We start from the raw sequence: 21181 nt of genomic DNA, 5'->3' as shown, positions 1-21181 counted from the left end.
CTGTTTCTCTTTTATGTGAAAGTCCATACATAGGCACTGCTCCATGTAGTCTCCAGAGTCTCCCTGACTTTCCTGTCAGATCACTCAGTTGTCCTAGGCTGTTCTCCTTCTCCTCGTGGTTCAGGAGTCCATTATGTCCACATCTCAGACATTGGATGGAGGAAGGGTCAAAGGGTACGTATCTCCTGTCTTTTAAAGAAAATTCTTTAAAGTGGTCGCAGTAATGCTTCCATTTATATCCCATTGACTAGAACTTATATGGCCATTCCTTGGTGCAAGGCAGAGAGGGACCTGTCTTTGTTCTGGTTTGTTACTATGGAAGAAGGGAAGATGGACACTGAGGGACAAATGGCAGTCTTTCGCACTCAACCATGGTTCCTGTTTCATCTACTGGCTTTCAGCAATTTCGGGATGATTTGCCTAGGTGCGGGTTTCTTTGTATTTATCCTGCTTGGAGTTCACTGTACTTCTTGAATTTGAACATTTATGTTTTACCAATTTGGAAACCTTCTGGTCTTTTTTTTTCCAAACACTTTTTCTGCCTCATTTCCTCACTCTGATTCTCTTGTGGGAATGCAGTTACACGTATGTGAAATCTTTTCATATTGTTCCACATGTTCCACGGGCTCTCTTCTTTAAAAAAAATTCTTTTTTTCTCTCTTTTCTTCAAGCTGGACAATTTCTATCAACTCTTTAAACTTCTGTCATCTCTAATCTGGAGTTTTGCCCATTTGGAGAATTTTTATGTCGGTTATTGTATTTTTTAGCTTTAGCATTTAAATTTGGCTCTTTGTACAGTTTCTGTTTCTCTGCAGATATTTCCTATTTGTGCATTCATTTCAAACATCTTTTTCTGTACACTTTAAGCATAGTTATAATAGTAGCTTTATCTGCTAATTCCAACATCTGGGCATTTCAAGCTTGGTCTCTATGCATCATCTTCTCTCTTGAGTATGTGTCACCTTTTCCTGTTTCTTCATATGTCTAATAATTTTGGATTGCGTAGTGGACATTGTGGATGATACATTGTAGATACTATGGATTCTGTTAGGACTCTTGTGGATTATTGATTTTTTGTGTTATCAGGCAATTAATTTGACTGAATCTAACACCAAACTCTGTCTCCCCTGCAGTGGGTAGCAACTGAAGTCTCCGTTCTGATCTTTCAGCTTTATCTGTACGGCTTGGAGTCTTCTCCATGCATGCAGAGTTAACTTGTCAGCCACAAATGTAAGTAGCATTTATATGTAGACAGTGGGGTTGATTCTCTTGTGTTCTCTCTTTTTTAGCACTTTCTATCAATTTCTGGCTGGTATGGTAGCCTCACTCTCTGTCCTCTTAGTTCTTCAAGCCAGTAGTACTGCAAATTTTTACCCAAGTTTTAGTTACCAATTCAGCACTGACCGGAGCCTGCCCACTGGCACACAGCTGTTTAAAATTTAAAAGGTTAGGGGAACAGACTTATCCAGTGAATGTCATTTCCTAGGTGTTGACTCCCCAGCAATTCCTGTCTGCTTTTGATGGCTTTTCAGTGCCTTCACATAGTTGTGAGTTTGTTGTTATTGTTGTTTCCCCTGTCCAGTGTTTATAATTTTCCTCTGCAGGATAATATGTTCAATATAAGCTACTCCACCATTAGTGGAAATAGAATGTTTTGCTTTGGCTTTTAAATAATTTTTCCTAAAAATCCACTTAAAGCTGTTTTTGAACAAGAGAACAAGGAAAAAGGCCTCCACGCAATGACTTAGGTAGGGTTCTTGTCCTTGGCCATTCTGGAGACTGAAGACACAGGTTCTATTGATATTCTATATCCATTATTAAAAACTGGAAATAAGAAGGCAACATGATATAGCGGAAAGACCTGAGAGTGGGTGTCAAAGAGATCTAGACTGTAGTACCAGCTGTTGCATTAACCAGGCACTCTTCCATGATTCCAATGTTAATTTAAATTATTTGCTTCAAAAATTTGAGAAACAGAATGACCCCATATATTTGTATTTTAAGTTTCATTAGTACCCTCCTATGGCTTTACGTGGACTTTTCAGTGTTAATAAAAAGTGGTGTTTTAAATATTAGTTGTAACTAATGTTAGTATTTGTGATAGTATTTGGGTTCAAAGAATTTAAGTTGTGAGAATAGCAAAAAACAGCACAATGAAAAGCAAAAAGCAGTGTTTATGGGAATTGGGGGCGGTTCCCTGAAAGAAGAAAGTAGAGCACTATGCTAGGTGCTCACAGTTTCAACTTTATGAAATGTGCGTATACACCCACATTTATGCACCATATTAATGTCAGGACCATATTTATGCAAATAACGTCTGCCTTCTAGGTTTGTTTGCCAAGCACTCCCCACACCAAGGTATTTTTGTAAGCACGCTATGCTAATTTCTTTGCAAACAAACCTAGAAGGTGCGCAATGTTTACCTAAAAAATGCAGTTAATTATATCTACAATTAGCTTCATTTTTAGACTTAAATTACTTAATTCTTATCAAAGGTTAGCGGAAGAAATAGTGCAGTTTATTTTTAGGTTTTTCTGGTCCTGTGGAGCCCATGAATTTGTCATACTTCGTACGTTGTACTGGCGGGATGCTGATGGCAATGCATCTGCTACTTGTGATGTGATGTCGTCACCATCTAGGAGCGAAATAATGTATCACCCGCCAGCCGTGTTCATTTGATAAGACAGAACAACAAGCAACGAGTCATACCTGTTTTACCAGCTGTTGTTGAGTAAGGGTGAAGCTGTGAAACACATCGCACCTGAACCTCCCTGGATAATAAACTCAACTCTCATTGAGATGTGCGCTTTGTGTTGTTTTTCCAAAAGCAAGCGTGTTTGTACAGATCTCTCTTAAATCTTCTTGTGTCTAATGCCATGCCTTTATAAGGAAAAATGCCTAGATACTGATGTGTTTTAGAAGCTGACAAATCTCAAAAAAAATTTTTTACGCTTTGCTTTTTGCTTTTCATTGTGCTTAGTTTTTTCTACCCTCACAGCTCAAATTCTATGGACTCCAAAGGGTATTTCAAATACAAAGATTTTTGTTGTTGTTGTTTGTGCTGTCGAGTCGGCTCCAACTCATAATGACCCTATGTACAACGGTTCCAACTCATAGCGACCCTGTGTACAACAGAACGGAACACTGCGTGGTCTTGTGCCAAGCTCACAGTCATTGTTTAAGTCCGTTGTTGCAGCCACTGTGTCAGTCCATCTCTTTGAGGGTCTTCCTCTTTTTCACTGACCCTCCAGTTCACCAGGCGTGATATCCCTCTCCAGGGACTGGTTCCTCCTGATAACATGTCCAGAACAAAGTACGTGAGATGAAGTCTCGCCATCCTCGCTTCTAAGGAGCATTCCGGCTATACTTCTTCCAAGACAGACTTGTTCGTTTTCTGGCATTAGTTGCATCTGATGTTATAAAAACGCTTCCTTCTAAAGAGTGAAGGAAAGCAAGGAATTAGGAATTTAAGTTCTAAGCATTTTTGTCTTCTTTTTTAAAAAAATAATATTGTGTTTTCAGTAAAAGTTTACACAGCAAATTAGGTTCCCATCTGGACAGTTTTTACACAGGTTGTCCAGTGACATTAGTTACATTTTTCACAATGTGTCAACATTCTCATTAATTGTGTCCTTGTTCTGTTTTCAGTACTCTAGCTTCCCTGCCTCCCTTGTCTACTCATCTTTGTTTTTTAGGAATTGTTGACCTTTTGGTCCCATATAGATTTTTTTTTTAATGGAGCCTCATACTTATGGTTTATTTTGTGTGCCAGTGTTATTTCACTATAAGGTAATCCCAAGGGATAATTCTGGTTTATGTCTTAAAGAACATTTTAGGGCAGTAATCTCAGGGAATCGTCCAGTCTCAACTGGCCCAGTAAGTCTGGACATTTTAAGAACTGGAGTTCTGTTTCACATTTTTCTCCTCGTCTGTCCGGTCCTGATCGGAACGGTCGGTAGTGGTAGGCAGGTGCTGTCTAATTTTTCTAGTCTCAGGGTAGAGGAGACTGTGGCTTGTGCAGGCTGTTAGCCCTGTAGATTAGTTTCTTCCCTGAGACTTTAGTTTCCTTCTTTCTCTTTTGCTCCTTACCAGTAGAGACCAATAGTTGTATCTTAGATGGCTGTTTGCAAGCTTTTTTAAGACCCCGGATGCTACTCGCCTCACTAGGGTGCAGAACGTGACCTTTGTGGTACCAGTTGACGGAGTTGTCCCGTGAGGCTAAAGACCTAAGCCTTCAAACCCAGAAAAGCATTCTTGAAAGGTGTTTGGTTATGTCTGAGAAGTATCTGTAACTGTGTCCTCTGTGAATATTTATGCGTGGACAAATATCTGTGCGTACATGTACATCCTAAGTATTTTCTCTTCGTGATGAAGTAATGACTGTGGGGTTACCTCTGATGAAGTGCTCTGGTACATGATAATATTGAATCGGAGACCACTGAAGACCATCTTGGAGTAGAGGAATGCAGATATTTGAATAAATTGTTTGTTTTAACAGCAACTTTAGGTTGTTACAGAGTTGATGACCTCAAAACAGTGTGTCTCCATTTGCTTAGAATGCTGTGCTAATTAAAGAATAGAATTAAAAAGAATTGCTGTGGTTCTTTCTCTTCAGAACTGTGAAGAGGCTGAGATTTTAGCCTTCTTGCAAGCTAACAAGTTAGCCTGAGGCAGTTTTGTAAACACTAGCAGAAGACAGGAAACCCCTAGGTCAGAGACAAGGGCATACTCTATCACTTGGGGCGCCAACAGTAGCCCTAGTGTCAGCATTTGCGCCACTTGCCCGAGCCCCGTTCTCTCAGGGTGAGCGAAGAGGGCCAGGTGGCATTTGCACGTGCAGTGGAGAGCATCCTACAAGAGAAATGCTGAGCTTAGGTGGGCTCTGCGCCACATTTCATTACACTGTACAGTACAATTCTGCCCTCTGCCCAGGAGGGAGACAATGCCTCTATCGTACTGACATTCTTGGAAAGAAATTCTGGAACAAAGGAAGTCAGTGCTTCTGGTCACAAATCATCCAGAAATTTGAGAGACCTGTGGAGAACTGTCTTCATTTCTGTCCTTTAAGATTTTTATTTTAACATAATATTAGATGGTTAACATATCCAAGACAAAACAGTGTATGCCTTCAGCTGAGTGAGTGGTTTTTTTCTTTCCCTTTTTAAACAATATTTGACTAGTATATTGTGTCTGTAGTACTTTTAATTTTTCCAAAGCCCAGTTACATGTTTTTGTGTTATCTTTATTCTCTCTGTGAAGTTAATAGAGCAAGCAGCGTCAGTATTTAACAGAAGAAAAATTGAGACACAGAGTATTAGCAATATAAGTATTCTGATTACCAGTCCTATTTTCTTTACTAAACCTAATAATCCAAGTCTCTATTATCTCTTTGCAGACTTCTCATTCAGTCTGTTTGAAGCTTGCCATAAAATGATTCTTTTGTAAACATAAGCCAAGTATCGCTCCTGATTTTAGTACTTACAGATGTTAAGTCTTTCTAGTTTTTATCATCCTAGCATATAGCAAATGCTCAGTAAATATTTCTTAAGTGACTAATGATTGAACGAGATAGCTTTTCTTATAGTAAAGTCCAATTATTAAGGTCTAGAACCTGGGACTGTGTGCTTTGAGCATTGTTGCTACATTAATTACTCTACTTCAGGGTAAGGTATTGGGCCTGCATACTTGCTAGAATTTTCTGTCTACAAATGTAAACTTAATCTGTTTTGTATAAACCCTGCCATTAATATAATATGGGCATTTTTCTTTGAGATTGGAGCAGCCGTTAGCCATTCTAGAACATCAGAATTAGCTGTGGTAGTAGTTCCCAGTTAATTTGGCTGGTGTTAGGAAGTGAAACTGACATTGTTCAGGCTTAATTTTAGTTGACTAAGAGTCCGTGTCCTCATTTCTATTGGAAGATAAAGTTGGAGAGAGGACAACTGGGTTATTTAATTATTTACTACGATTATTTCCTGAAATAGTAGGAAACCCCCCTTCCTTTTTTTTCTGTTGTGCTCTAACTCTTCAGATGATCTTTGTTTGGAGTTTAATAACTTGCATTCTAGGTAGAGGCAAGAGGAGAGAACAGAGTATCTGCATGAAACTGAATATGGAAACGTCTGTGCTCCCAGGGGACAGTGAGGGGAAATTTTGACTACAGCTGTTTCACTCCCATAATGACTGATCAGGGATGCAAATCAAGACCAAATCTGTACAGGTTTGATGACTGATTTGTTGTTGCTGAAGTCCTAGGTTCAAGTTTCAATATTCAGATGTGGAAAAAAGGATGGAACCTGGTCCTCATGAGTATTTAAAATTAGTCTCCGAAAGGCAAAATCAGAATAAATCTTTTATTTGTGTAGCCTGCTCAAGGCATTTTTAAATGTTTTCTCACTTGATCTTTAGTAATCCTATGAGGTAGGTATCATAATCCCCAAGACACATGGGGGTATGTGATTAGGTTTGATGATAGAACTCCTACCAGAATTGGTATCTGTTGATTCTTGGTCTCATATTCTATTTATAGGATGCTGATTACTCTCTCAGATGTCTGTTAATGAAGAAACATGCTGTTCACAGTGTAGCTACCGAAGCAAAGCCATTAAGTTTGTGGTCCCAGTTAATTGTGAAAGGATAAACACATAGATCAATGGAATAGAATAGAAAGTCCAAAAACAGACCCACACATATATGGTCAGTGATTTTCAGCTAAGGTGCAAAGATGATTCGATGGAGAAGAGATAGTCTTTTCAAGAAATGGGCCTGGGACAATAAGAGAGTCCCAAAAGTAGACTTTCTAGTGCAAAGAGTATGTGTGTTTTAACTTTTAATAGCTATTGTTGAATCGCTTTTCAAGGCTGGAATAATTCCCACTTTCCCCAGTGTATTCGTTTCTGTAACAAGGTACCACAAACCAGATGGCTTACAACAACTGAAATTGATTGTCTCATGGTTCTGGTGGGTAGGAGTCCAAAACCAAGGTGTCCGTTGGACAGTGTTCTGTCTGAAGGCTCTAGAGGAGGCCTTCCTAGACAAGCCTCTCCAGCTTCTGGTGGTAGCCTTGCTACCTTCCAGCAGAACCTCATTTATAAAAACGGGCAGATCAGATTTGGCCTGTGGGCCAACCCTTGCCAGTTCTTCTTCAGGAGTAGCCCTACCACCTTTTCCTCCTCTGTTCCCTTTCCTTTATTTTATTTTATTTTTGGATGAGTCTAAGCTACTGTTCTTACAGAATGTCTCATGTTTAGAATGTCTTACCACTTCCTCAAGCGTCACTTCATTTGTTCTTTTTTGTTCCTGTGTTTCCTGCAACGTAGAAGCTAAATTTGATTAGGTTCAGATTAAATATTTTTGGCAAGAATAACTCATAGGTAAATTTTTTAACAGATATTTTGCTGAAGGGAAGGAAGAAGAAAAAATTTCAGGGCGTAAAGCTCTGTAGATAATGGGTGCAGCTCATGGCCAAGCTCTTACAGGACTCAGCACATGAGAAAGATGTGGCCAGAACAGAGGTGGAAAAATATTCCCAGGCCCTGGAGATGAAGGGGTTTTAAGTTTTTATGGAACCATTCCTGTCTGTTTACTGTTCGTTAATGGACAGTATTGCACTCAGAGGACTCGGTCTAATTGGCTACTGGAATTCTGATTTTAAAAAGCTCGATTAAGTATCTTTTTATTCCTTCCTAAATAAGACAAAACTTTAAAACTTTGAATGGTTTCTGGCTTTTTATTTTGTTTTTTTCTCATAGAGTCAGCATCTAAATACAACTTCAATTTTCATAAATCAGGAGAGCAGATGGCTTACAGGCTGACTTCCTAATTCATTATTAAATATTCAGCTTTATGACATCTCTCAAAAACATATTTGATCTTTTTTGTAATTAGGTGAAAATGGTCCAGCGTCAGTTGTTTTCTAAGTGGTTTTCTTTTCTCTAGGTGGGAACCATTATTCTTATTAACATGCCTTGTTTTACTCATATTCTGTTGAACTCTCTACTTAGGCTCTGTAATTGTTGTGACAGGCCTACACATTGATTAGATAAGCCAAGATATATATCTAAAGATTTTTGTATCTTCTTCCAAGCATAGACTTTGGGGAAACCTGAGTAGGAAAAATGACATCAGAATAATTCCATTGATGACTGATAATGAAGACCTTTCATCAGTGCAGTTTGAAGAGCTTCAGAAATATTATCTCATAATTCTCAAATGACCCTCTGCAGCGGGCAGGCAAACGCTGTTACCCTACCTAATTTACAGATGTGGTTTGTGGCCTTTTAGAGCTTAGAGAGCTGCTTCACATAGAGTTAAAAGCAAAAGTAGAAATAAATTTTAAAAACTGTTTCTTAATCTTCTAGTCCACTCTGTGTCTAGCATTCCTGTTTTCAGAGCTATAATGATGATTATAATCTAGTTTGAAATTTTTTCTAGTCAAAAGATGAAAACATGTAATGAGAATTTTAGTCTATTCTGGTTAGTGCATTTCATGCTCAACTAAACATTTCTAGTGGGTGTTTAATAAATAGTTAATGATGATAGTCCATCTCATGAAAAATATTTAAGGCTTTATGAAGAACAGTGGACACATTATCATTCATTATTTATTTTCTAAATATCATCAGTGTGAATACACTTTGATCTTAATATTTCCCAGGGCTAAGTAGTATCCAGTGTCCAGCATCCAAAACCAATTTAGGGTGCAGATTATGTATATTGTTAATTTATGGATAAAGAGACATGTCTACATGTGAAGCAGCAATCTAATGCTGGGATAATTTCCAAGCAATATCCTACAAATAATAAAATGTATTTTAAAATGCTCCATAAAATTATCAAAGTTGGGTAGTAGTTCTGAGTCTTCCTGAGACGTTCTGTAATTTTTAATTCAGGTAGCATAGAGCTTTAATGGTCTGGAAGTAGAGTCCATTAGGGCCATGGTTGCTTCGGAAGCCACCACAGAAGGGGCTGAACAGAAGTAGACGGTGGATAACAGACCCCTACTCTGTAAAGCTGTATGTAGTTGGCATACTTGTAACAGGGCCCAGTGTTATTTTCAAGTGATTTTTTCAGATAAAGGTATTTTCCCAATTAGTCTACCCTGCTGATTATTAATTCATTAAAAACAGTGATTTATAAAATACTGTAGTCTTGATAGAGAATATCAACATCTCATAACCAGGAATTGGAGACTTTGCTTTGCCCGCAAGTCATTAAAAAAAAAAAAAGTAGTTAGAACTCACGGTATTTTTTTACTGCCTGTTTATTTCTTAGCCTGAGTGGTAACCATCTTCTTCCTCCTACTGCTTTTCTTAAACTCTTCTGGCAGAGATCACCAGTAACTTGTTAACCACCAGACTCAACATCGTCTTCCTGTCCCTCATTTGCATCCACATGTCACATCTGATACTTTGACCCCTGCCTTGACTTCTGTGACACTGCTCTCTCCTCTTTCTCTCCTTTCCTTCTCTCTCCTTCATTGATACCTTCCTCACTACTTCACTAATTATCCTGTAAATGCACTTCTACCCTCAGTTTTCTCCTCTTTTCTGTGCGCTTTTCATTGAAAATCACATCCATCCCCCACTATCTTCACTGTCAGTTCCATGTAACTGCCACATCTATGTCTTTAGAGCTCCCTTTTCAAAGACTCAGATCTATGTTTCTTAACCTCATGGAAACAATGCTGCGTAAATGTATCACAGACACTTCCAGCTCCATGTCTTATTCTTACTTTAAGTATGTGTTTTCCCACTTCAGTTAATGGCATCATACTCATAACTCAGGCTGAACCTATCAGTGATCTTCATTACTCTTCTCTCCCTCACTTCTAACCTCCTTGGTGACCTAATCCTCTGTGTATACAATATCTTGTGTGTCCATCTATCCCTCCATTCCCGTGGCCACTGTGCTAGATCAGGCCCTCTTTTCCTATTCTCTCATGTTTTGCTTTTTAGTCTGCATTTCACACTGCTTCTTAAATTATACACCTGGGTGCCTGACTCCTCTTGAATTGCTTCCTGTCACCTGATGTATGAAATCCTAACACCTTAGTATGAAATCCAGTCTTTAACTATATCCCACCTTGACTCTCCTTCTTCCATCAGATCAGACTTTTAAACTTTAAATAACTGTTTTAAACAAACACTCCCTGAACTATTATTGTACTTTTGCCATTCCCTCTACCCCAAAACATCTCTCCTTTATTTCTTCCTGTAAAGATTCTAGCCATACTTCAAAGCCTAGCACGGATGCCATTTCCTCCATGAAATGCTTTAATTCCTTTAGTCAAAATCAATATCCATCTTGTATGTGTTTTCCTAATACCTGGCCTAAACCTTTTCTCTTATGTCTTTGACGTTCATGATGGATTAAATGGTGTCCCCACAAAATCGTGTCCATCTGGAACCTCAGAATATGATTTTATTTGGAAATAAGGTGTTTGCAGCTATAATTAGTTAAGATGAGGACATGCTTGCATGGGCACTATGTAAGCAGGCCATTTGTTGATGGGAGCAGAGGTTGGATTATATGGCTCAACGAGCCAAGGGCCCTATGTAAGCAGGCCATGTGTTGATGGGAGCAGAGGTTGGATTATATGGCTCAACGAGCCAAGGGCCCTATGTAAGCAGGCCATGTGTTGATGGGAGCAGAGGTTGGATTATATGGCTCAACGAGCCAAGGGCCCTATGTAAGCAGGCCATGTGATGATGGGAGCAGAGGTTGGATTATATGGCTACGAGCCAAGGAATGCCAAGAATTCCTGGCAACCATCAAAGCTAAGAGAGAGGCGTGGAATGGCTTCTCCCTCAGTGCCTCCAGAAGGAACCAACCCCGCCTACACCATGACTTTGGACTTTTGGTCTCCTAAATGGTGAGAGAATAAATTTCTGATGTCCTACAGCCACCCAGTTTGTGGTAATTTGTTATGGCAGCACTAGGAAACCAAGACATTTTACCTCGGATCATAATTCACTGTGTAGAGACACGTCTTCCATAAGCATATTGTGGGTATAGACTGTTGTGTAGCTTCCCCACACATAGTCACACCTCTGTAACTTTGCATGTAGTAATCTTTGCTTTCATCTTGTAGTTGAATTCTATAATTCATTGAACAGATCAAGTAAGCAGTTTCAAGAATTGATTCATCACCATACTTCCACTAAAAAAAGAAATGACTAGGAAGAATAATTTTGCTTCACAGATGGTAAAAGCTGAAAACAAAGTTGCTGTCTTTGTACGTTTCCTGGCATTGGCAGACAAAAATGGGTCTGCTGTTATCCACAATAAACAAAATCTTAATGTTGTGTGTGTTCTCTTCTGTATTCTTTTCTGTAAAGCTTGTTGAAAAACACTAATATGGGCTGATGGGATTCAAAATGTCCCTTAATTTGTTCCATTTGCACATCCTTCCATCCAGCCACTCACTCATCATTTTAAGTGCGTGCTATGTGCCAGTCATGACCTGGGTGCTGGGGGTGCAACAGTAAACAAAACACAGCCTCTTGTCCCCTGGGCTCAGGAAACAGTCATATAAACAAAGCAAATAACTATGACATAGTAGCTTAGGAGGATTTTTGTTTTTTTTTATGTTGAGGTGTAATCCATACTGAAGGCTGTGGTCTTTGATCTTCAAGTCCTCTTTTAGCAAGCAAGACTGTGTCATCTGTGTAACGCAGGTTGTTAATGAGTCTTCCTCCAATCCTGATGCCCTGTTCTTCATATGGTCCAGCATCTCGGATTATTTGCTTAGCGTACAGATTGAATAGGTATGGTGAAAGGATACAACATTGCTGTTCACCTTTTCTAAGATTAACCCAGTACCATCGAGTCGATTCTGACTCATAGCGAGACCCTGGTGGCGTAGTGGTTAAGTGCTACGGCTGCTAACCAAAGGGGGTTGGCAGTTCGAATCCGCCAGGCCCTCCTTGGAAGCTCTATGGGGTAGTTCTGCTCTGTCCTATAGGGTCGCTATGAGTTTCTAAGAATACATAGTGGTATATAAATATTAAGCCCAAATAGAATTTATTGAATAATCAGTTTTTGAAATAAATTTGCCATTTATGCTTAATAATACGTATGTTCTTAGAAAATTGTATGGAAATAGAATTTTTAAAAATTTAGTAAGTTTTCAGCATTAGAGGATTATATTTAAAAGATACCTTGTGGAATCTTTTAGAAAATGAACAGCTTTTGTTTGTGTGAAACTCAGTTTCTAATTTATGGTAGTTTGCTTGAGTCGAGGTGCCCACGCACAGTTTGTAGCAGATTAATTTGTTTCCATTGGGCACCACTTAATTTCACACATTTGCTAATTTAAGGGGCCGTCACTTTTGCTGGGCTTTAAGAGAGTTCCTTATGCTTTACAAGGGACCCTTATTTTCTGCCCTCCCTGAGCTGTACCAAAAAATGCCTGTCATTGCCTGCCCTAGCGTGCCAGCTGACCTAAGAGAACCCACTTTCCCTACAGTCCTTGCTGTGTGAGCAGTAGATCGTGCCAGCTTTTCAGTCTTACCCGTTGGTCCCAGATAATTAGATCAGAAGAGAACCTGAACAAAAGATCCATCCATAGGCTAAGCAGGTATTTGTGACATGGTGTGGTGTGATGGGCTCTGCTCAGGCAGACATAATAGTTTTGGGGTGAAATATTCTCAGGGTTCTCAGCTTAATGACATAGGGAAGCTGCCAGATGATGGTGGGCACGGTAGATCAGAGCTCATGTAGAGCTTCGATTTAGGTAGTCATCTTTCCTAAAAGGAAGATGCTTTCAGGAAGGGAGAATAAAACAGAGCTTGTAAGCAGAAAGAAGCAAAGACGCTATAAGGTGTGTGTGTGTGTGTAAGAGAAAGACACATGCTTGAAGGAAAGTAATAACAGTTTCCAGTGATTTCCAAGGCTCTGTGTGAGCAAACTGGCCTTCTCACTGTTCTTCAGATACACCATGCTCGTTGAAGGAGAGTAATAACAGTTTCCGGTGACTTCCGAGGCTCTCTGTGAGCAGACTGGCCTTGTCACTGTTCTGGAGATATACTGTGCTCATAGAAGGAGAGTAATAACAGTTTCCAGTGACTTCCGAGGCTCTCTGTGAGCAGACTGGCCTTGTCACTGCTCTACAGATATACCATGCTCATTGAAGGAGAGTAATAACAGTTTCCGGTGACTTCCGAGGCACTCTGTGAGCAGACTGGCCTTGTCACTGTTCTACAGATATACCATGCTCATTGAAGGAGAGTAATAACAGTTTCTGGTGACTTCCGAGGCTCTGTGCGAGCAGACTGGCCTTGTCACTGTTCTGGAGATATACTGTGCTCATAGAAGGAGAGTAATAACAGTTTCCGGTGACTTCTGAGGCTCTGTGCGAGCAGACTGGCCTTGTCACTGTTCTGGACATACACCATGCTCGTTCCTAATTGTGCGTTTGCTCAGATCAGTCTCCCTGCTTCTGATCTTTCTCCCCACTTCAGCCATCCTCCTGCATGTTACCACCAGATTGACCACTTGCCTTCGACTTGACTCCAACTTATGGCAACCCTATTTGTGTTAGAGTAGAATTATGCTCTGTAGGGTTTTCCGTGGCTAATTTTTTGGAAGTGGGTCACCAGGCCTTTCTTCCGAGGCATCTCTGGGTGGATGCGAACCTCCAACCTTTCAGTTAGCATCCGAATGTGTTAACCATTTGCACCACCCAGGGACTCCTTACCACCAGGCTAGTCTTCCTCACCATCTACTGTGATCATGTTGCATATCTGGCCAAAAATCACTAATGTTTCTTTCTTTCATTGCCTTCGTAATAACATTTCATTTCCTTAGTAATGTTTGTATGGTGTTTTTCAGGCCTGCCCTCTAGGATATTTTCTCTTAAAAAGCAACCAAAGCAACACCCATTGCCCTTGAGTAGATTCTGACTCATAACGACTTGGTAGGACAGAGTAGAACTGCCCCATAGGGTTTCCAAGACTGTAATCTTTCAGGAAGCAGACTGCCACATCTTTCTTCTGCCGAGTGGCTGGTGGGTTTGAACTGCCAACCTTTCAGTTAACAGCTGAGCAGTTTATCCACTGTGCTACCAGGCTCTCTTTAAAAAAGCAAAGTCCATTTAATTTGATATTTGAGTATTGTATATCACAGTGAATGTCACTAGGTTATTCTCCTGGCCACTTGTTTCCAGGGATTTTACTGAGAGTATCAATTGGACTGGAAGCCTCAGAGTCATTTGTTGCTGGAAGACAGAAATGGCCTGAGGTTGACACACGAGCTGCTGGAGATGTGTCTCTGGATGGCGAACGTGGGTGGAGGTGCGTCACGGGCCTTTACCCATGGTGGAAGACTTTTACGAAGCCGACGTTTCCCACCCAGCATCTTGCCAGCTGACAGGCAGGCTGGTGAGAGCTCAGCCTGATGAATCTGACAGTGTGCCAAACTGTCCAGTAGCATTTTCTTTGAGTTTTAAATTCTAAATGTTTTTATTGATCAGAAAGAAATAGCCCTTTAGAGATCATTTAATTTTTGCTTTGAAAGCCTTGACCACCACAGTGCCAACAGAGTTGACTTAGTGTGCTTGGTTAATTAAGCTGGCATTCGTCTGGAGATTTTTCACAACTCCAGATTTCATAGGTCAACTTTCAGCCTTATCCTCTAATCTGAAAAAATGGAAAGAACAGCAACATATAATCCTTAGCAAGATATGAAATAAGATGACTCCCGTGCTCACAGTGGTTCTCCATTGTCTATAGACATTTTTCCTTTGAAGACTATAAAAATTCTAACTTACTGCGGAATTCAAACTCTTTCACCAGTTTTTCCCTTCTGTGTCCCACTCCTGTATAGGAGTCCTCTCTTTCAGCTGGTCTAGTCTATTCATTCACCTCCTCTCAGCATGGCAGGCCTATTTCTACTTCAGGGCCTTTGCACATACTGTTTACTCGGCCTAAAATGCCCTCTCCCGCATCTCTAGCTTTCAAGGGCCTACTTAGTATTGACTTCTCAAATCAGAATAACACATTATATATCAGGATCAATGAATACTTTATTTTTTAAAAAAAAGGATTCGTCCTTTCACTGGCAGAAGGGTATCTTCACTTTGAATTTAGAGTAGCCCCAGATGACTTTTGCAAATAAAATTAGATTTGGAGGGTGTCACATAAAAATGCAGCTTCTTGACTCTTTTGAAATAACAAAGATCTGGCAACATTGAGCCCACTTTTCTACAAGACAGCAACAGGCTGGAGCTGAGAAATGACTGTTAGGTACACTTGAGCTCACTGTACTTCCACCACGCCTCACCCATCTCCCCCTTGCTGTCCAGCCTGCTTTAACTCTCTACAACCTGCCTGCCCCATTGGCAGTTGATTTTTTTTTTTTTTTATTGTGCTTTCAGTGAAAGCTTACAGTTCAAGTCAGTTCCTCATACAAAAACTTATGCACATATTGTTATGTGACCCTAGTTACTCTCCCTATAATATGGCAGCACACCCCGGCAATTGAAATTGAGATAGTGGCTATAGAGATACCCAAGGAAAATAAAAGAGCAGTCTTCCAAGGAGATAAGAGAGAGACGTGCTGTTTTCCTAGATCCTTGAAAATCAGTGTCTTAGCAGCCAGAAGAAGGGATTTCATACTTACTTCCTCTTAATTAATAATCAGCAAGAATAACTTATAAAGTCAGGATATATAATCATGGGTCAGGTACCAAAAAATGAACTGCCTCTCAGAAAGTAATTTTCCAGTCTTGGCACCATCACCAAGGACTTGAGCCCTCACATCACTTTTTAGGGTACATTTCCTTCAAAGGGTAAGTAAGCCCTTTGGGACAACAGAATGGAAGAGGAGATTTCAAAGCAGCTAATACACACAAACAGGGACTTGTTTTAGTCTTAGAGTTACTTCTGTCTCTTCTCTCATCTAAGTCTCTTTATAAAAGCCTTGATTAAGTGATAACAGTTGATATTTGTCCAGTGTGTTCTTTTTTTTTTGTCCAGCATTTTAAACGTCTTGAAGTTCTTTTATTCTGTTGCCTCATTTGAACCTCCTAAAAACCCTACAAAGTGGAATAGAATAGATGAAGAAAAGTAAGGCTCCAAGAGTTTAAGTGAATTCCCCAAGTTCACGTGGACATTAAGTGATAGAATTGGAAGTAGATCCTAGATTTTCTCATTCCTGGTCTTGTGCTTTGTAACATTATACTGTTTGGGTCATCATTATCTCCCTATGAGTGATCTCATCCTGCTGTTTTATGTGTTTCCAAAGGACAGCAATGACATTAAGTCCATAGCAAATAGACAATAAAGTGAGAATTGAATTTTGGAACTGGGTTAGCCCCTATCTATAATCCATTCAGTCTTGGCTCCTTGAATAAACCACCTGGGAGGTGGCTAGCAGTTTTCTCATGACATCAAAACTGTTAATTTATAAATTTAAGATTTTAATGACTATATTTTTCATCTAGAGCTATACCCAGAACTGACCTACAAAAGATGATTCTGGTTTATATCTGTTTTAAACTTTTCTCTGGCAATACTTCAGGCAGCTATTCAGCATGATGATCATAACTTAGATTCCTGCTCAATAATTTTAGGTAACCTTATCATAAGAAGAAGATAATTAAATGCCGAGCATATTGTAGAGAGCTCTATTGGTTGGTGATTCACTTCCATCCAGCAGATACTTTTGGCAGCTGTTAATTCCCTTCCTTGCCCCTTTCTCTTTGGATTTCACTGAGAACCCATTGACCTCACATTTCCATAATTTGCTGTTTCTTACACTCCCACAAATTCTCTTCATGAATCCTTAGCAGCAAATTTTAGCTCTAACATAGATATTTCAGTCAAAGTCAGTTAATTGCCAGAGTTGTGAAACAGGTCCGGTTTCTGAGACTCTTGACTGTCATTCCTTTCCTTGTGTATCTGTAGCCCAGTTCAGTTCAGTTCTCAAATTTAGTTGCCTCTGGGGCAGACAGGTCAAGTAGAGGGCTAATGAAGGCTGGGACAACCATGGGGAGACAATAAAATAAGGCGAGGTGGACTGACATGAACACACATCATCTAAAGGGATAGCCATTTCACAGCTATAGCCTGCTGTCCTCTTGTAGAAAAGTGCGCTTAGTACTGTCAGATCTTTGTTATTTCAGAAGATTCCAGAAACTACATTTTTATGTGACACCTCCAGAATTTTGAACATTGGCCAATAATTATTCTTCCTTTAAGGACTTCTCGGAGTGTTCTTACTCTAGACTACCACTGTTGGATGGAAATATAATGCAATTCACGTATAGAATTTAGAATTTTCTAGTAGCCGTAATTTTAAACAGTAAAAACAGGTAAAATTAAATTTAGTAGTATATTTTACTTAGCCCAGTATAGCCAAGATAGTATCAATTCAACATGTAATCAATATTAAGAAATTATTAATTATATTTTAAGTTTTTTCTTTTTTTTGGTACTAATTCTTCAGAATTCAGTGTGTAATTTATACTTTGGTCTAGCTACATTTCAAGTGCTCAGCAGCCACATGTGGCTACCGTATTGGTCAGCTCTAGATCTTCACATAGGTTGGACTGAAATGTCACCTCTTTAGGAGGGCATTCCTTGATCACCCTAGCTAAAATAACACTCCCTTCAAGTCACTCTCTGTCATATTAATCTTTTTTATTTTCTTTATAACAACTTTTCAATAACTGAAAATGCCTTTTTAATTTTTAAAAAACTTATTGTCTTTATTTTCTCACTAGAATGTAAACTCCTCAAAGGCAGAAATTGTCTTGTTTTCAGCTGAACCCTCAGTGTCTAGAACTATCCCTGGGAAGGATAAGATGCTCAATAAGTGTTTAATGACTAATTCACTAACTTAGGGTTTTGTGAGCCTGCTGCCCCAAGTCAAAAGTTGGCTGCTTTTCTGACTTCTGCTTTCTCCTTTAGGTATGAAAGGGTGGTGAGCCCTGTGAGGGAGTGACCTTAAGCTGCTTGGAGTTGAAACAGTTATGTTTATGTGGTAATATCTGGGTCAGGCGGCTGATGGGTTTATCTTTTTATACCTCTTCTCTCTATGCTGCTTGTACCATAACCCTCTGTAACCATCAGTACTTTGAAGAGCTGACTATGCCATGAGGTGGGGAAGGTTGGGAAGCACGGCTTTATTGGATAATAGTCATGATCTGAGATTCTGGACTCCAATTGCTACAGGACGAGTCTTTCCAGCTTGGGACCAAGTCCTGTTTAGGTTCTTGCCTTCTACTGACCAAGAATGACCAGGAGAGGCTCAGAAGTTCTACATGAACAAAGGTTTATTAATGACAGAGAAGAAAACAAAAGCTCGGAAGGGAGGGACGGAGAGGGGCTTCTGCCTATGCTAGCCTCCAGTCTCTCCCTGAATGGAGGTTTTCCTGGAGTTTATAAGGGGTTTTCGGCGGGAAGGATCTCATGTTTTATTCGTTGCTTTTGGGGGAAAAGGCAGGGCTTTCTGAGAAATAGAGGGGTTAAGAAATTAGGTGTGTTCGCCTCTGGAGCCCAGGGTGGAATCGTTTGGACAGTGTCACCTCATTGCAGTCTCTGCGGCCACTTGACAGGACTGTAAGATCGCACCCGTTTTCACTGCGCGTGCCCCAGGGATCAGCTGATTCTATTCATCTTTGGAAAGCAGCTTGTAGGGAAGATAAGCCAGCCAGTGCCAAAGATATGTGGAACTTTATGCGTCAGAGGCCAGGATGTGGGTTGTCTAGTAACACCACCCCCTATGGTGGGGTCCTGGAGAACAACTTGAGAGAGATATGTAAGATCCCACCCTCATAGTGAGGTCCTGAAATACAACTTGGGAGAGAGATATGTAATACTTTGTGAATTACGGGCTGTATGTATGGGTTGTCTTGTAACATCCCCCACAGATCAACGGGCCAGACCAACGGCCTTGAGGCTCTCTAGCCTTCTGTCCCTGTCTCACAGTGAGACGTCTTCTACCTAGGAAGAGCTCTTTGATAATGCTCTTGAGGGAGCTACACATACATGTTCGAACCAGTACATCAGCAGATTGGCCATTTTCAAGAACAGAAAGCACAGAAATCCAGATTCTGAAAGGTTAAGAAGGGCTTGGTGTTCAGTTCTGAGGCTTTGCCAGTTATTTCAAGGTTGAACCTGGCCTTTTCTGATTCCTAATATTTGAATCCAGGAGGTGGTCTTACTGAATAAAGGCCTCTATGAAGAAGGGAAAGAAGGCAATAGCATTCTCATAGCTTCCAGGGATCTTAGGATGTTAAGTAATACTGTAAAAATCTGCAGGAAAGGAATTTCTGTTAGGAGCTTGAAAAGGCCTGAGGCAGTTGGTACTGTTCCCCCGTGTGAGAGCTGTTTTGTTTCTCTGGGGCAGTGTTTGGCCCCAAGAGCCTTTCACATGACTGTCAGTATTAACAGCAACTGCTTGTTTTGAAGAAATCAGAGCTGGTACAAAGTATTCAGTAGAATTCTTGTAAAATATCAGGGGACAGGATGGGTATAAGAAGGTAGGAAGAGATTACCACCTGTTGCCAGCAGGCCTCACACCTGACCAGTGCTGGGTGCATAAGGGCCAGGGCCACCTTACTTAGTCGTTGAACAGTCCTATAAAGTAGGTATGATTTTTCCATCTTTTAGACTTGGAAACCAGATTCATAGAAATTAAATGACTTTCCCAAGTCAAACCTAAACTTAAATTGTGTAACTCTCAAACCAGCCATTTTTTTCCCCCCACGATGCTGTTTTGGGTTCCATGGATAATGATGGAGAGGGCTCACTTCTTGACCTTCTTGTAGAGGGAGAGGGAAATACTTGTCAAAGGGCAGGACTTACACACAGGGACTACTTTCTAACCCTGCCCTTAACCAAAAACCCTTGCTGTGGAGTCCGTTCCAACTCATAGCAACCCCATAGGACAGAGTAGAGCTGCCCCATAGGGTTTCCAAGGCTTTAAATCTGTAGGCTGTAAATCTTTCTCCCTCAGAACGGCTAGTGGGTTTGAAATGCTGACCTTTCGGTTAGCAGCCACTGCGCCACTAGGGCTGTTCCCTAACCTTAAGTGGTTTCAATATTTCTGAGATCTCTTAAGTGGTGCAGTAGAGTTAGCTGAGAAGTGTTTCTCACCCTGAATTAAGGATGTCTGCAAAAGTATATATGGCATTCTGGAAATACCCAATAGAGCCATTATGTCCTCAGGGACTAATAATAGTGACCTTCAGGGCACAGCAGTTTTATTCTCATCTGTTTAAATTTTATCTCTAGATGAAAATTCCGTTTCTAAAGCTCCTCATTTTAGTCTAAGTGTGAGTATTTCTCTAAGGCACCCTCAGACTTAGGGCTTCTGTTCTATAAATGAAAGAATTTTTGGAAGTTCTGTTTTAATGTTCATGTTAAAGTATTTTTACTCTTCATTGATGGAGATAAAATAAAGGCTTTGCATCAGAATTCTCTTTTCTCTTTTCGGATTACAGATGTCAGCCCTCGTTATCACAGGCCAGTGGTGAGAACATGAGCTTTGCTGGAGGTGCCGCCTCACCGTTTGAAATGTGGGGTACAAGAGTTTTCTTGTTTGTTTCATTTTATTTTTTTTACCCCCTGGGACGTTTGACTTTTATTTGAAGCTTAATTGACAAAAGGAAAATGATGGAGTATTTGAATTAATAACAAAGGTCTCCAGGAGGTGGAGCCAGTTCCATGGCAACTAACAACAAAACACCAGAGTTAACTTTGATTCCGATCTCGAGGAGGGTCTGTGCCTTGAGGGGTTGACCCAGCTGCTGTAACCCTTTTTTTTTTTTTTTAAGTTTTGTTTAGTTTTAATCTCTGTCATAGAGAATTGATTTAGCATAAATGGAATGATTTTTTTTTTTTTAATAATTTTTATTGTGCCGTAGGGTCGCTAAACTTGGAATCAGCTCGATGGCACTGGGTTTGGTTTGGTTTATTGTGCTTTAAGTGAAAGTTTACAAATCAAGTCAGTCTCTCACACAAAAACTTACATACACCTGGCTACCCACTCCCAGTTACTCTCCCCCTAATGAGGCAGCCCACCTCCTCCCTCCACTCTCTCTTTTCGTGTCCATTTCGCCAGCTTCTAACCCCCTCCACCCTCTCATCTCCCCTCCAGGCAGGAGACGCCGACCTAGTCTCAGTGTCCACCTGACCCGAGAAGCTCCCTCCTCACCAGCATCCCTCTCCGACCC

The 21181-nt window shown here is 40.3% G+C and overlaps 1 protein-coding gene across 1 annotated transcript in view; it reads left to right on the top strand.

The window, feature by feature from the left end:
- The window catches only part of COMMD1 (copper metabolism domain containing 1), a 114361-nt gene extending 93804 nt beyond the window's left edge, over positions 1-20557 (top strand). Inside the window, exon 3 of the mRNA XM_049870517.1 lies at positions 20450-20557. Coding sequence (XP_049726474.1) covers positions 20450-20482 — 33 coding nt within the window. The 3' untranslated portion in view covers positions 20483-20557. The remainder of the gene's footprint in view (positions 1-20449) is intronic.
- The last annotated feature ends 624 nt before the right edge of the window (positions 20558-21181 follow it).

Source organism: Elephas maximus, chromosome 26 (assembly GCF_024166365.1).
Source record: "Elephas maximus indicus isolate mEleMax1 chromosome 26, mEleMax1 primary haplotype, whole genome shotgun sequence".
Classification (NCBI taxonomy): domain Eukaryota; kingdom Metazoa; phylum Chordata; class Mammalia; order Proboscidea; family Elephantidae; genus Elephas; species Elephas maximus.
Note: the sequence above shows the minus strand (reverse complement) of the source record. Positions and strands in the feature narration are given on the sequence as shown.